The sequence below is a fragment of the Charadrius vociferus genome, unplaced genomic scaffold, assembly GCF_000708025.1.
Source record: "Charadrius vociferus isolate BGI_N301 unplaced genomic scaffold, ASM70802v2 scaffold112, whole genome shotgun sequence".
Lineage (NCBI taxonomy): Eukaryota > Metazoa > Chordata > Aves > Charadriiformes > Charadriidae > Charadrius > Charadrius vociferus.
The window spans coordinates 359,871-376,919 of NW_009647011.1; the positions used below are offsets into that span (position 1 = coordinate 359,871).

The following is a 17,049-nucleotide window of genomic DNA, read 5'->3' on the forward strand; positions in this document are numbered from 1 at the left end:
AAAACACCAATTCCCTACTTAATAAACTTGCTGTTAGTTCTCCAATCCTTGAATTCAAGTGACAGGAAGAAGAGGCACAGTAGTGATGGGAGGGAGGAAGTCTGGACAGTTGAGTGGTGAAGAGGCATTTTTGCTGAACTGAGATCCAGAAATAGGTGCATGCAGTTTTTTAGATGCGCTGTGCTTAGCTCCTGTTACTTGTAACTCATTGACTCACTTGTGCTTGGTTCTCTCAAATAGGATTTAATTGCATCAAGGACACCGAATTGGTCACTACTTGGCCAATGTGCAGGAATATATGAAAGCTTGCGAAACCTTTTTTGTTTCTCTTTTCCCCTAAACAGAGCGTTTGCTGAAGATGACCTTGGAAGAAAGGCGCAAAGAGTACTTAAGGGATTATGTTGCATTGAAAAATATTCCAACGTGGATGGAAGACTTAAAAAGTAGGAGTGAAAGTGATGGTAAGTAGAATAGGAGAATCTTTTTAGACCATTCTGTTTCTCAGTCTGAAGTTACTTTTAGGAGGGCCAAGACTTAGAAGCTGTGTTGTTACTAGTAGTGGCAGCTGAACATGGGGACAAGAGCGCTTTGTAAGCGGGGAGGGAAACCCCAACAAAACTCCTTAAAGCCTCACTGGTGTCCACTAATTCTGCGAGTATCCCCAGGCAGAGTCATCATAATACTGATACCCTTAAGTGTGTAAAATAGCTATTCTCTGCGTGAGTCTTACTTTCCAGATACTCCAGAAAGTCAGCAATGCCTAATGAACTTGTCTTTGAAACTTAGGGAGCATAACAGTAGGGGGAATCTGGGCAAAATAGTGTTGTTCTTGTAGGTAGCTGAAAAGCAGAGGGGAATTGTGTAAGTTGTGTTGTTTCCTGAAAATCGAGAAATAGGAGAGAATTGGATTTGAAGCTTCTCTTAATTATTTATAGTCCTGCCTGCTTTCTTGGGCTGAGAACATCAGCCTGGCCTGGATTAACTCTCATTCTCTTAGCGTGTGCAGTGTTATCGCGATTATGATCACCAGCAGAGTTGTCTAAATACTTGCAGTAAAGGCTGACCAAAAATGAGAGCCCGATTCACTTACATAGAGAATTCTGTATGTAATTCTGTAACCGTGCCTTGTTCTCTGTGTAGTTCTTCTTTATCTGCAAAAGTGTGTGGAAGAAGAGGGACTTTTCCTGAGCTGGTTTCCTCCTCCTTTTTTCTTTCTGTGTTTTGTTATCCTACTCGGCTGAAGCTTGTGTTTTTTGGAGGGGGATCTGACTATGAGACCTAAAGTGTTTCCCGCTTCAGCGCATACAGGACTAGTTTTCTGACACCTTTTGTTATCATTAAGAGCAAATACTGGCCTGCGTGAACAGGTGTGTAGAGTAATCTTGTGGCTGCAGATGAACATGGTCTTTATAATGCTCCAGGTGAGATGAGGCCTGGAACTAATCTGTTTTTAATAAAATGGGAAAGCTGTAACACTTTTTTTTAATACAATCTGGAGGAGCTGACAGACTTGCAGGTGCCATTGTCATAAACAACTAATGCTATCATCTATTCCTAAAAGCATCTTTAATGTCTTTTGAAGTGGAAAATACGTCAGAGGTAGCTGAGCTCTTCAACAGTGATCCATAGTTGTATTACAACAGTACCCATAGACTTCTTTCTGCTATTAGAGTAGATCGTCTATATTTTACAACATCAAGAGGCCTATCCATCTGAAAAAACAAAGGCAGCATAAAAATAAAAAGTATTACCTGACTTCTCCAAAGTTTAGTTTGGAGGCCTATGGTACATGGGGATATGCAGTGTATCGTGGTTTAACTGGGATACTCTTTATCTGTTCTAGCCTAAACTATGTGTGTGTTCTAACTACTCTCAGGTTCTGTGTAATGTGCCAAAATTCACAGATCTTGTATTAGTTGGGCTGCTGAATGTGACAAGGTGTGGATTTACGTTGTGATTGCTGTTACACTTCACATAAGCAAAATGTCAGTGTCTAATATGTGGGTATTGAATCATGGCACTGGTGAATTTATTTTCTTGTAGCTGCTCTTGCATACTTTCTGTTAGTACTCAGTATACAGCAAAAAATGCTGGAAGGCAAAAGTTGTGCTGAAACACTTCTCTGCTACTTGAAGCTTTTGTTATACTGTACATTCAGGAGAAAATATCTGTAGTCACTTGTTTTCTTTGATGTGTTTATTGTAAAGAAGCCATGTGGAATAGTGAAATTCTAGAAGGTTAGACTGCTGAAATGCTTCCACATTACAACTGATCAGTACAATTAAAAGAAATATATATATTAATGTGACTATTACTGCATCTGTTTCAAACTTTATTTCCCTTAAAAGTTAACCCCACTTCGAAGGTATCAAGAATGCGCAAGAACTGCCTTTTTGAGGTGAAATATTGAAAAGTTAGAACTTAAGTCTTCTTGCTGATGGGAACTTATGCTCCATATGCTGGGATATACTTGGGGCAACTGGTACAACCTAAATGAGACTCTGGAGAGACCAAGTGAAGCCCCAGGTATGATGAAATAAGTGATGACTTGACAAGGCCATGCCCAAGTTCTGGTATTTTCTTCAATTTCTTGCAGTGACAAACTAAACGGGTCTGAAGCTGGGGGGAGAATCCTCTGCATGCTTGACAAGCCAAAACAGCAAGTGATGGGCAATGTGGAAAAAGTTCTTTACCATTTACTTCTAACGCTGTATACAGTGAAAAAATGACAGATTGATTAGTAAAGTGTGGAGTGGCTGTTCAGGAAGAGTGATGAGGGGAAATCAAGAAAGGAACCAAGAACAAATAAAGTGAAGCAGGTGCAATCAATCAGTGCTGGAGTAAGAAGCTGTGGGAGTAGGGGAGAGGGTCTGGGCTGGTAATAGTCCCTATAGATACTCAACTGGAGATTAAGGGTGTTCAGTACTGCACAAATTCTTGTAGAGACTGTTAGGAAAAATTTTGTGAGTAATACAATAAGCTTTATGGTACCCATTTTTAAATGTGAGTGACTTGCTGGAGGGTCTAGGGACATTCTGGTTAGGTACGTACACGTTTTTGTTATATGGAATTATAAGAGAAGATTATTGAGAAGTCTGTGTGTGGAACTGCTGAAAGTGAAATGACCTAAAAGGTTCGTGCTGGGAAGGAACCGCCCTCATATGGACATGACTAGCAATAAGAAATTAAGTTGGGGTGTGTTTTGGTGTGGAATTTTGGTCAGTTTCTGATACGTTTTGACTGGAGGAGGGGGGGCACAATGCAGGGACTAAGCCTGGTGCCCGCTGCTTTGAACGGAGGGAAGCAAGCTGGCGTGGGTATGTGCATTTCCAGAAGGATTACGTTGTCAGCACCCCTGGGTTTTGGTGTACAGCTTGCCAGGCTGTACAAGTGGACCTCAGAGATCAAGTATCCTAACACTGTCCCTCTTCTTTCCACTGCTGTTGTTGTCCTCTTTAACGTCAGAGGGGATTGTAGGAAGGGAAAAAGGGCAACTAAGATGATTGAGGGATTGGAGCATCTCCCTTATGAGGAAAGGCTGAGAGAGCTGGGACTCTTTAGCCTGGAGAAGAGAAGGCTGAGGGGAGATCTGATTATGGCGTACAAGTATCTAAAGGGTGGGTTGAAGGAGGATGGAGCCACACTCTTCTCGGTGGTTCCCAGTGACAGGACGAGGGGCAATGGGCACAATTGGAACACAGGAAGTTCCGTTCCGACACACGGAAAAACTTCTTTACAGTTCGGGTGACAGAGCAGTGGCACAGGCTGCCCAGGGGGGGGGTGGAGTCCCCTTCTCTGGAGATTTTCAAGACCCGCCTGGATGCAGTCCTGAGTAATGTGCTCTGGGCAGTCCTGCTTTAGCAGGGGAGTGGGACTAGATGATCTCTAGAGATCCCTTCCAACTCTGAAAATTCTGGGGGGGGGAATTCTTGTTCTTGAAGTAGTTCTGTAAACATAAGCTTTCTTTTTTTAACTGCATTTATTAAGGAAATGAGGAGTTGTCCGCTTTGAAAATAACGAGCCTGTCAGATAGGGCTGGATAGTACGCATGTACTCTAATCCATCGTTCTTTCCACTTCTTATCCTTCAGATACACCAAAGGCAGGCACGTCTCATCTGTTCTGTTGTGTACTTTGAAGCAGAGTTCCTTTCTGATGACATGTGAATAACAGACTTGTTTTTGGAAGCTTGGAAATTTGTATACCTTTATTTCAAAGCTATTTTTTGTATACCACTTATGCTAGGCAGTCACCCTGTATAACAATGGTAGCCTATGTTTTGTGGTGCTTGGTGAATAAAATGCTACCATGTAGATGAGTAACTAGAGTGTTTTTTGAAGTTAAATATGTATATTAGCTTTTTCTTGAGTACACAGTTATTCCTGAAGATGTCTTTACTTTTCAGTGGGGAATGTGAGAGGTGACTTCAGAAAACTTTTTCTGGAAAGCTTTTTGAAAAATCAGGGTCTTGGGAATTCTTTTGTCACTGAGTTTTGTGTGCCACTGGTAGAAAAATGTTTTGTTGCATTAATGGAATAAACTAAATAGTTTAACTTAAGGCAGCTGACAGTCCTGCTGACTCTCACAGCCTCTGGGATTTGTTGGTATAGCAGTGGTGCCAAGAAAACAGCAAATTCAGGTGGTGGTTTAAAGATATTTTCTAATGGTAAGAACTATTTTTGATTGGATGAAATTAAAAAGGAAGGACATAGTAACTGTTGAGTTTGGTTTTTTTGTTTAAGATTAAATGACACAAAAGGTTTGCAGTCCGTTATTTTTGTTTGTTTTTTAAGCAAGTCTTGAAGTATGTTTAGATGTTTTGTCAGCCTCTGGATTTTCTTAATCTACTATATTTTTAGAAAATTATATGGTTCAAACTGTGTTCAAATTAATCTACTTTAATTCTGAGGGATTTATGTATAATAGTCAGGTTTGGATTTAATGAAAGTGTCTTTGTACTATGAATCTGTAGCTTTCTAAATATTAACAGTGAGTTGACACAAGATTATAGGGACAAAGCAGATAGATGAGCTACTCAAAGGACTTCATGCTGAAAAGAAAATATGTGGTAATGTTGAGCTCCGTTGACCACGGTTTCTTGAGTTGGTTAACTAACTGCAGGTAATACTGGACTCTTCAGGGCATCTCCGTGTGGCCCCGTTTGATGTGAATCTCTGTCCTGCTGGACCAGGAATCAAGGTGATAATCATCAAACAGCCTTTGGAAAGTAATGCCTCTGTTAAGCTGCAGTGAAATTCAGCCAGATATCTACAAGTGAGAAATAGTAATGAGTGGTTTAGAGAGATGCTTTCAATGAGTTAAATAGAAAAAGGAATTATATTCTACTAGAGCATTTGAGATTGTCAGACGTTGCCTGGCCGTCAGTGAGTTCTGTCTGTAAGAGCCATGTGAAACCAGTATGCTTCAAGACTATCCCCCACCAAAAAACCCAAACCCATCAGCTTGTATTGTCTTTTTTTTTTCTCATAGTGACTTTAACAACTGTCATTAGAACAGATTTCTAGCTGAGTGACAAAAATGAAAGTAAATCGAGACATCTTAGCTCAATATGATGCTTGCTATCAGTCCGTCAAAGACAATGATACTTTTGCTGTGAAACTCTTTGGTTAAGTTCACAGTACAGAGGTTTTTGTGCTGAGTTCACATATGAAACCACAATAACTTGCATGCCACAGTTTAGGATCTCCTGCTATTAGCTGTGGCCTTGAATGGGAGTTCCAGCTTCGCAGAAATTCAGTGCTGTATTTGGTTTTGTCCCTACTTTTCATGTATTGGCATGCTGCTCTGTTACTTGTGCTAAACACCTTATCACAAGGTCTCTTGAAGACTAGCGTGTTTAGGGTTAGAAAGCTGTGTCATTTAGATGCATGTGGAGATCACTGTTTAATTGCTGTGTAAAATAGCTGGGGGAGGTCCACTAAAAGACTGACATCTGTGGCTTCTATGAATTGTGTGAAGATCATGGTAATGAAATATTTTGAATACTTAAGAAATGGCATGCCTTTTGTGGAAGGGGCTATAAATCTGTTTGCTTGTTACTGTTGTCTGTCTCTGTTATGCATGTATTAAGGAAACAGCAAAGGAATTGGAGTGGTAACAACAGCAAACCATGTTTGCTGCCTACTTGTCTGTTCGAAAGGTGTCCGGGAGTCTGCATGCCCATGGCGTAATGTGGAGTGACCTTAAGGCTGAGGTGGTTTATATTTGGCTGCAACAGATATCAAAGGCTGCCAGAGAAATAGGGAGTAACTGGAGCCCGGTGTGATCTGCTTCTCCTAGGCTCTTGGCTGCCCTTTGGAGGTCTGTCCTGAACAGGTACAAATCTGGGATCTACTGACCCCACAAACCTTTCTATCTTCCTAAATGCATACTTCAGCTATTCTTTTCCAAAGATAGACTTGCACAGCGCATAGACAGGAAAAACTCTTCAGGTGCAGGCTTACTTGAGTGTAAACTGAGAAGAAACCGGGGAGGGGAGGTTGGTTTGTTTTTACAGGGAAGTATTCCTATCTAGTTAGTGATATCCTTGATATAAGCAGATAAAACAGTGTGTTTAGTACAGTGAGGGGAAGAAAACTACAGTAAACAAAAGGAACCAATATGTATTCAATTGACCTTGTAATTCCCTGGTGAGCTGCATGCATATGACCTTTATAGGATGGGTTAGCTGTCAAAGAAATGATGCTTGCCTTAATTTTCTTTAAAGTATTTTGGGGAAAAACAAAAGAATCTTGCTTTCAGCAAGTGAGAGATTATTATTAAAAAGCAAAAAATCAGCTCTGTTTATATAGATTAAAAACACATAATACAGCGTGGCTAATCCTCTCTCTAAGAAAGTAAATCACTTGTCTTTGATGTAATGAAGAGGATGACTTCTTCTTAAGCTGCTGTTCCATGATTTTTTTTTTTTTTAAAGTTAACTTCCACACAGTGTTAAGCTTATACAGGTCTTTGATAGAGTCAGAATTTTGCGGCCCTTTTACATGCAGCTGAGAGAATGCTCTTATCTCCAGTGGCAGCCAGTTCCTCGAGGGGCGAGAGTTAACTGTAGGAAAGGATGCTGCTCTCAACAATAAATTAGTATACTTATTGAAGCTCTGCAAGCTCTCAATGTGTTTTAGAGAGTAATAGTAGGTGGAGATGCAAAGGAAAGTTAAGCACGTCTTTGCCAGAAAGAATCTTTCTAATGCTTAAATGCTGGTGACATGAGTCTTGAACAGATTAATAACTCCCAAGGTTCTGTCCCATGCAATGAAAGAATCCTTTTTTTTTTTTTTGTAGCTACTGAACATCACTGTGTACTGAAGTTTTGTACAGAGGTGCCTAAGGAAGTACTAACCGGAGTTAGAAAGTCCAGGTGATGCATTGTGCTGTCAGCTGGTAGGCTTGTTGAGATTGTGAGGAAGGATGGTGTTAGTAGCAGTGATGCTGTATGTAAGTCAGTATGTGCTGTTCCTCAAAAATTGCTTGGAAAGTGTAGGGTTTTTCAAGTTCCCCTCTGGAGTGTTTCAGTGGCTGACTTGTCTCATATTCAAGACTGCTAAGGGAAAGAAGAATAATAACTTTTTGAGTGAGGTAGTTGAATATGAGGTGTGTGTGAAGAAGTAATAGGTTATACATCTTCACTTCCAGAAATTTGTGTTTATGTATATGTCTTGTCTTTTTCTCCTTTTATTATTTCTTTTTTTCCCCTCCCTTTCTCTGTGTATAAAGGATGAACTTCTTTTGAGCATGGGGGATTGCAAGACAAATAAACAATTTCTTGCCCTAAAAAGATGGTTTCAGTACATACTTTAGTTTTGCTCAGTATTTTGGCTAAAGCCATAATCTATACTTTATGATGGATTGTGGCATATGTCCTTACAGTCTTTTGTGGACAGATGTGAGCCAGTGTGCCAGCCTGACTAAAGCTGTGTGTCTATGCTTAGGTTGAGGCCAAGATCAAGCGGTTAAATCGTACTGTTGTCATGGCTTACTCGTGTAGACCTGTTGCCCTGTCAACTGGCTACATGACTTGGGTATCTTCAAGTGTAGATGGGAAAAGCTGATGTCCTGCAGAAGACTGGGAGCCTCTTTTGGTAAGATTGTGAGAGACTGGTATGGCTTGTCTTAATTCACTGTAGCTTAGATATGACAGGCATTTACGAAGGTGCTGAACTATTGCTTCAACTAGGATTTGCTGCCTGGGGCTAATAATAATTGGCGATCACACAAGGTAGGGTCTGTCAACTGCTGCTATCTTGATGTAGGAGGCTTGTGTCAAGTCTGAAAACTAACCACCATGTAAGGATACTGGCTTAACTCCCTTGATGAGGTGGGGGGATCACCGATGCAGTTCAGGCTTGCCGAGTTCTCTGTTTGGATCATATTAACCAACTCTCATGCATAGCTGTGTTTGCTTTTATGCGCAATTAAACTCTTGATTACAGATGTGTTAAACCCCATCACTGGAAACCAGATAAGCTTGGTTTCCCATTGTTTGGCTCACTAGACCTGAACTGCTCACAATGTAGAAATGTCTCTAACAAACTAACTAATGTCCAAATAAGTTGCTGTAGTACTTCCTTTGTGAAGTGACATGTGGCTTTCTCTGTGAGAGGGCATCGAGCTGATGTGCTGTTGGAAAATCCAGTTGACACAGAACTCTTTGGCCCTGTAGGAAGTACTGCGTGCAGACGCATTTCTTACCATGTACAGAAAATGCTCTTCTGTGCTGGAGAGAAAGCTTAACAATCCATTTTATACATAAAACTTTATTTTGCACGTATTTAAAAACAATTGAAATTACAATTTTATGTGTGGCTTCATTTCACTAAGAAATATTTCTTATTTGAATGTGGGGGGGAAGCACAGTGTTTTTGCACAGAAAAGGTACTGATGCTTGCAGCTGTTGTGTGTTGACTCGGCATGTTTGCAGAAGTGAGTGTCTAAGGGCCTTTGCCAAAGTTTCCAGATGTCTGGGTCTTTTTGTGGACAGGTTGCTATAGAATGCATATCTTGCGAAATTAAACCTTGTGCTGGTATGGCCGATAAATTTATTTCTGGAAGTGGAAGTCATTCTCTACGTGCACCTTTGCACTATTAGCATCTCTAGGAGTTCATGGTCAAACACTGAGTTACAAAAACCTGCTCTGTAGTTGATCCAGAGGATCCTGTCAGAAAGGCTTAGTCCATCTATAATGCGGATATGAAGAAAGTATAGGACCGGTGGCACATCTGTCTTTATTTAAAACATTTACCTGCCTTATCCTTCCCTTTGCTTTTTCACAGAGGCTTGTTTAGGGAAATATGGGCATTTTTGATTGCTTCTTTGGTACTGATGGTTAGTGTATAAAGGTGTTGTAAGCTACTTGTTTTTCCATTTACTGCACAAATACGACTTGTAGTTGAAATTCAGGCTGCACTGGATTTATTCCTGTACACTAATGTCATCTTTTCTGTATGAATAAGGTAGAATAAGGTAGTCTTTTTTTTTTTAAAGACACTGCTCATACAAACATATTGTGTATTGCGGTGCTGTCCTTTTGTGGGAATACTTAATGAGCGTATATCAACTGAAAGCAAACCCCAGACTTTCTGTAACTGTCACTAAGGGTATGGATCAGTTATATTTAAAGAAAAAGTAGAGTGCCATTATTTCCCCCCTCCCCCCCCCTTTTCTGCGTTGCTACCAGAGTTCTTACAGGAGAAGGTTTGTAAGTGTATTGCAGATAACTAAATCCAGACAGAATAGGTGGTGCTCACCAACATATGCCTATATTGACGTAACAGCTTTGAGGTTTGGTGTGCCTTTTATTTCCAGGTAGACACACTGAAGGAGGATAGAGGAAGAGCTGAATCTTTCTCCTAACTGCTAGTGAGTTTGTAACTGCTTGCGAGTTTGTATTACTTTCTGTTTTGCAAGTCCTTAAAGCAAGCGAGTATGACTTGCAACACTAGTGGGTCTTTGTAGAGTCCTCTTCAAATACTGAAGATTTTCTTCTGTACCTTGCTGTTTGGATTGTAGCCCTATTGTTTCTTAGGGTAGCAAATTACATGTGGTATCCTGGGAGTAGGGAAGGGGAAAGGCTGCAAGGTAAGCGCTACCCAAGCCTAATGTCTTCATGTAGACAACATTGTCTTTTGTACTTCCATAAAAACTTATCTGTCCCCTGGTACTGGAAAACCATAAGTTCCTACTCCTGTCTGGTAAGCAGCTGTCGCTATATCTCATGCAGAGAGGTTCTTGAATGACAATGCCATGAAATATTTGCCTCCAGTTTTGCAGAAGTTTTGTCGTTTGCTGGTAGTAACTTTTATTTCCAAGCTCCACAGTAAGTACTACAAAAGGCTGTAACGCTCAGCTAGAGAAGCTGTTGCTTAGCAATGGCGTAGGGAATTAAAGAAGCAGAGAATGTAGAGTAAAAACTGTCTGACTGCTTAGTAAGCTAATGAATGAATACAAATTAACTTGTGGTTTTGCACTGTAGACTTATACAGCATCAAGCAAAATTCAAATGTGCTGTTCTTATCTATTAAAAATGGGTTTTCACTTCTTGGTGAGTAAAATAGATGCTGCTGAAGACCGAATACCTGGTTGCTCGTGAAAAGACTTTTTTTCCCCATCCGGTTTCTACAGCTGAGTGAAGGAATACTGTGCTGCTGGTAGTGCAGGTCTTGGATGAAGGCTCCTAGTTACCCTAGGAGGTACTGGATTGATTTGAACATACCAGCAATAGTGGTACGAATGCTGTGATACTACCAAGACGCAACCGCTGCAGTGAAGGTGATCTGCTTTGTCTTTGAAGCAATCTAGTGAAGTAGCATCACTTGAAGTCTTCCAGCTTTATAGAAAAGTATCAATGTATTTCTGTGAGGCAATGAACAGTGGTCTAAAGGAGTGTGATATATTTTTCTTTCAATTTTTGAACTTCCATTGTTAATTACAAGTTCTCTGTAGTAGATGGAAGTTATAAAGTATTGAGTTGGAGATGATGCAGTGTAGTACTTGCCTCCATGTGACCTTGGTTGACCATTTAACATAATTTAGTACAACTCACTGCTATTCTGGAAGTGTGAAGAAGGATTGGAAGAAGGATCTGTGTATTGAAATTTTTGCTGTCCTTCAGATTAAGGTACTGATAATCAGGCTTAGGCAAGAACTTAGTAGATGTGCTATCCAACAACGTTTTTATTCCAATATGTCGACAGAGTCTTGAATCCGTCTGAAGGCTGACATTAAAACAAACAAAAAAAAACAACCCACAGAAAAGAAAACCAACCAAACAAGACAATGATTGAGTGAGTTTTTTCAAATACACGAAGTGCAGCTCCTTCTGGGTCACAGCTAAACCAGCAGCCATTCTTATGGACCCTAAATTATGAAATCTCAAGCCAGCAGAAGCAAGCATAGCAACTGTAGCAGCTGGATGCTGACTCTCTGAGTAAACACACAAATACCCTAGGGCCTCAGCCTACTTATGTCGTGTCTTTGCTGTCACTGTGCATGCCACTGAAGTGAGAAGACTTTGATTTATGAATTGACAATTGTGTGTCCCTGCAGACTAGGTTGCATCACAAATAACAATCGAGAATGTATTCCTTTTCTTAGTCTCCTTGTTTGTTATTACTGCTTTCTCAAACTTTGGTCTTCGGCATTTCTGCACTCCATACCAAGTCTTCCCTTGTTTTACAGAAAACTTCAGAAAAACAGCAAGTTTCTCCATTCTCTCTCCTTCCTCTGCCTCCAGACTTTAAGGGTTTTTTGCTTCTCAGTTTTCTTTTTGGGGGGACATCCAAAGCTGTGTAGGACAGACTGAAGAAAAGGTTTGAACACTGTAAGGACTATGCAAGACCTTTGTAAAACAAGAATAACTGTATTTTGCATGAGCGTTGTGTGGGTTGTCAGGACTGACAGGCTATTTTCTGTCAATTCTCATGTCATACCGCTCTTTATTTCTTCAATGTGTAACATAGTCTTGAACGGCTCTGGTTCAATCGCGGCTGAAAAGTAGAAGCTCATATTTACAACCCTGTTTGTGGGCTGCTGATAGTTGTATCGCTACATTTAACTTGGACCAAGTGAGTTCTGAGCTTTTTGCAATAACTTTAGAAGGGTGTGTTGCAGTACTGTTGAACTCAGTTATGGTGTGGTTCATTGGATGTGGGCTCCTCAGTTAACCAGTGGACATCAAATGATGCTCACATCCTCAGATGGGGGTATTTCATGAGGAGATACTGTGACCTCCTGACCTGGAAGATGGGGCAGAGTGCAACCTCAGCAAATTTGTGAATGGTACAAAAGTGAGACGTGTGGCTCATCTGGGGCATCAGCTACGAAGATGATCAAGGGACTGGAGAATCTCTTCTGCAAGGAGAGGCTGAGAGATCTGGGGTTTAGCCTGAAGACAAGACACCCCAGATGGGATTTGATCAATGTTCATAAATGTGCGTTGTGAGGGTGTAAAGAAGATAGCTCTAGACTCTTCTCAGCGGTACACAGTGACAGGGCAAGAGCACAAGTTGAAAGAGGAAATTCTTTCGGAGCATAAGAAAACAAAACCACCCCGTTACCTTGAGGGTGGCTGAACACTGAAACAGGTTACTTAAAGGCATTGTGGAGTCTCTGTCTTTGGAGGTAATCCAAATCCAACTGGGACAGGGTCCTGTGCAACTTGCTCTGGGTCACCCCGCTTTGAGTGGGGAGGTTGGAGTTGATGATTTCTAGAGGTCCCACCCACCTTCATCCATTCTGTGATTCGTGGTGTCTGTATGCCTCATAAGCTTTGTACTTGGCTATAGTCCCCAGCTAATCCAATTATGCCACTTTGTAATCAGCTGAAACAGAGCATATTGGTAGAGTGTGTAGCCAGGGAGAAGGTGTTGGTGTTCATCATCCAGTGCCTTTGACTTGCACGATGTGCTGCATTTTTGGCTAGGTAGAAGGTGATTTGTCTGCAACAGATGTTCCTTCCTTGTGCTCAGGTTCTGCTCTCATTTAAGTCCAAGAAGTGATAGAACAAATCTGTACTACAAATCTGAAGTACCAGAGTGCATCTGTGAATGCTTTTCCCCCTGGTGATGGAACATATGGAAATAATGCTTATCTTGATTTAGATAAGCAATTGCCTTTCCTGTACAATCATCCACGGTTAGTAGGAGTAGAAGCAGGCATGTAATGTAACAGATCTTACAATCTGTCTTTTCTAACGCTCTGTAAGCCTATACAGAAACAAATGGAATGGAAAGCTGTGTTAAATCTGAGGTTAGTAATTGCTAATAGCTTGTCATTTTTAATCTGTATAAGACACTTGTAAAAACAAAGCATAAAAAAAAAAATGCACTGAAGGGAAGAGTGCACAGAGTATGTAGCAGAATAGTTGCTGTACCCTTCCCTGTGGTCAGATGTGCTCTTAAAGCTCGCTCAACTCCTTTGGTTTTTTTGCAGCAGCCCAAGAAGTGGAGCAGTGTGTCAATCCAGCCTTTGCTGAGGATTCTCCTAGGAGTGGAAGGCTGGCTCTTGTCTGGCATCGATGGTGGGACTCCGGTCCCTTGCTCAGGCTCTTTTCCCAGCGCTTTTTCCAGATGGTGTTATAGACTGCTGTTGGAGAAGCCTTCCTTGTGGGGATACATATTTCTACTAGTAGCTGTTGTAGCAGGGATGAGATAGCAGACAGACTTACTATTTATTTTTAACTTGAAAATAATTTATTTCCTTCAGCTGTGAATTCTAAAGCTGACTATAAATGATGAAACTCTCCCATTTTCAGCTTTGTTTCTTGCAATTCAGTCTGTTACTCTTGTTTTCATGGACTATAGGAAAAAACCATTAAGTCGTCTGATGTGTTAAACAAAATTTCATTTTAATAGTGCAAGCCTGTGAGCCCAACTGCTGTAAATCCTTTTTACTTGTTCTTTTTTTGATTTCTTCTCTTATCTGCTTTTGCTTATGGAGTGCCAAGAGCCTTTTTTCTTTGCCATAGGTATCGCTTTATACTATGGGGTTTTAATAACTATTTTTACTCTGTGTGTTTTCTGCTCTTTAATTATCAAATAGTTTAAAAATGAAAATGTTTTTTTAACAGAAGCTCTTCCAGCTGTATGTTTTTCTCCTCCCTTTGGTTGCAATCTCTTTAGTATTGCTGTAGGGATTTCTGTAATTGGATGTCTGAGACCTGTTTCAAAAATTAAGATACTTTAAAGTGTGCTAGACTTTAAAATCCTGGATTTTTTAGCAATGACGTGAGTTTCAGACTTGATTTTACCATGAAGTTAGGTTTGTGCCATCCTTTTCCATTGCACTAGCCGAGCATATTCATGCCCTTTATGGGGGCTCCCTCTAGTGAGCTGTCCTGAAAGTGCTTTTTCCTCTTAGCTCCTGAAGAACTTTCTGAGTTTTCTTCCCAAGTGTGGTTTTTGTTCACTAAATCTAATGCAGTTTTCTGCATACGTGTAAGATGTAAGGGTCCTCTTCCTTTGATGCAAGCTGGAAGGAATTGTAAAGTAAAAATGACTATCCCCTGAGGGATAAGAATGCCTATTTACTGTATTTAGTGTTAAGACCTCAGCTGATAAAGTTCATACTTAAAGAAAGATGTGGCTAGAAAGAGTTCCGAGGTGTTGGGAGCATGGTTAAAGGCCCAAAGGGTGTGATCTAGGAGAAAAAGCTAAGTAGGGTTGTGTAGACAGGGGGATGGAAGATGATGGGGTGGATCAAGGGGGAATTCAAAACTTAGTCTTATGAATTGCTTTCAAGTTGAGTGTTTCCTTAGGGTTCTGTTAAGTTCTCACCTGCTTGTGAATACACAGGTTTTTAGCATGCATATGGGGTTGCTTTACACCTCGGTGTCTTACTTTGCAAATTTAATTTCTTTCAAGTGAATAGACTTGAACAGACTGTAGTTATGCCTACAGTCACTTTATGAGAGTTTCTATTGTGTGATGTGAGTGGAATTTAGAAAGGCATTTCAAAAGTTTGTGAATATTCCATTTACCCTCCTCCTTAATAGTTTTCTTTGTGCCAATTAATTCTTTGAATTCATCTCAACCTGAAAGCTGTAAATGGTGGTGAAATCGGCCTGTATGGGAGAGCACTGCTTTGCTGATGCTTCTAGCCCAAGGTCTTGAATGAAGTAGGACTTTTTATTCCAGAGGCAGGGATGGCATTAACTGGTCCTGGGAAGTTGTCAGGGATGAAGACTCTGGGACTGCGCTGTCTCAGAAACCAGATAGCCAGACTTACATGAACATACCCTGTAAAATTCACATTAAACAAAATGGAAAAGGGATTTATTTGCTTTTGTCATGCACACGTACTTGTAATGAAATATGTGAAATATTAATGTGCTTCAACTGCAGTTTGAGTCCATTTGTAATCCTTACCGTTCACGCAGATAACTTTGCATGAATTCTGAGATGAAGGAAGAAAAATGAGTAACAAAATTGAGTGGGTGGAGGTGGGGAACAAGATGGCCAAACTAATGCTGATTATCACTGCTTTATGAGAGCTCACCTTGTGTGTATATATATTTTTTTCTTTTTTTATAGGAGTGCCTTCCAATAAGGGTTTATTTTTACTTTTTCAAAGGAGATGGGCATGGGGTAAAGGTGGGGGCGGAGTCTTACTCCAGAGGGAAGGAATGCCCAGAAAGTCTCCTCGGGGGTATACAAGGATAAAATCCCAAATAAAGCAGAAGCTATTGCTTATACTTAATACTGCCACAGTCCTGTTTCGACAGCTGGTTTGGCATTTTGCTAACCATGGCTTGATTAAAACCAATGATATGAAGACATCCAGGCTTCTTGTGAAGGTGCTCAATACATGTTTGGTTTTGCTTGTGCGCCAGGAGAGCTATGAAGGAGGTGGGAGCAGTTCTTCCAGCAGCAGGGGAGCCTTCCTTCCCAGGCAATCTTCACTGCCCAGCTGGATGATCTTAAAAATCTTCTAGTGCCTCTTAAATTTCACTGTAGCTATGCTGGCATTCTTGTGGAGGTACTTCAGACAATTCACTCTCTCTTATTCTGCTTGCTGCTTTGTCCTGAAAACTTCTCATATTCACAGCCATAGTCCAAACAAAATATCTTCTTGTCTTGGAGTCTGTGATGCCTCCATCTAAACTGAGATGGTATTTGTCATAGCCTTGATGTAGTGTGGGTTTAGCTGGTAGGAGTTTTTTGTTTGGTGATGTCTTTTTTTTTTTTTTTTTGTAGGACTGGAAGATATGTGAATTCAGTTTGTCTCCAACATGGAGACAGACTTGAAAGTTTGATTTGCTTGGCATGCAGGCTTTCTTTTCTCTAAAAACTTAGGCCTTTGAGTCTAGGGACTCAACTCCTGTTTTCTATCTTGTATTGCAGACTAGGTTACATAGCAACCACTTCAGAGGATTTATTTCTTGAAGATGTATGTAGAGCTGTTTCATTAAGGAGAGCAAGAAACACTCTCACTATGCTACAAGTGCAAGGCACATCTGTCATTACTAGGACTCTTATTAATACGCCAGCATGTGCACATGGTGTGCATCCTTTACAAAATAGCCAATGCCCTGGAATTGCTGGTTTGTCCTTGCTGACTTATGGTACCATGAATTACAGGATAATACTCACAGCATTTGAGTTTCATGGGTGTATTTGAGGACTTGCCGTACTTATTCATAGATCTGAGATTCATCATTACCCTTGGATGAGACTTTGAAGTAAATGAGTGCAAGGTTGGTTGTTTTTTTTCAATCTGAGAAGCAGACGATGTGTGGTGAAGGAGGAGATACGGGAGACAAAGGTGGGAAGCAAATTATTTGTAACGGCCAGGAATGACTTCACTGTCCCTGCCAAGATGACTGAATTGATTATAGGAGAAGAAAATATCCCAAATCAGATATCAGTTTTGACTTTGTTAGGAAATGTCTGCCAGCCCCAGAGATCTAACAGATGGCAAAGAGAAAAACAGTCGTCTCTGCTACAACTACTTGTATGCTATTGGGATTACTTTTGTAATCCGCAGCATATTAGTAGACCTGTTGGGTGTCTTTGCAAACAAGACTTGGCTCCCCAT

At 40.6% G+C, this 17,049-nt stretch overlaps 1 protein-coding gene across 1 annotated transcript in view; it reads left to right on the forward strand.

Moving 5' to 3' along the window:
- The first annotated feature begins 352 nt into the window (after positions 1-352).
- MACROD2 (MACRO domain containing 2) overlaps positions 353-17,049 on the forward strand; it is an 886,475-nt gene continuing 869,778 nt past the window's right edge. Inside the window, exon 1 of the mRNA XM_009895432.1 lies at positions 353-461. Coding sequence (XP_009893734.1) covers positions 359-461 — 103 coding nt within the window. The 5' untranslated portion in view covers positions 353-358. The remainder of the gene's footprint in view (positions 462-17,049) is intronic.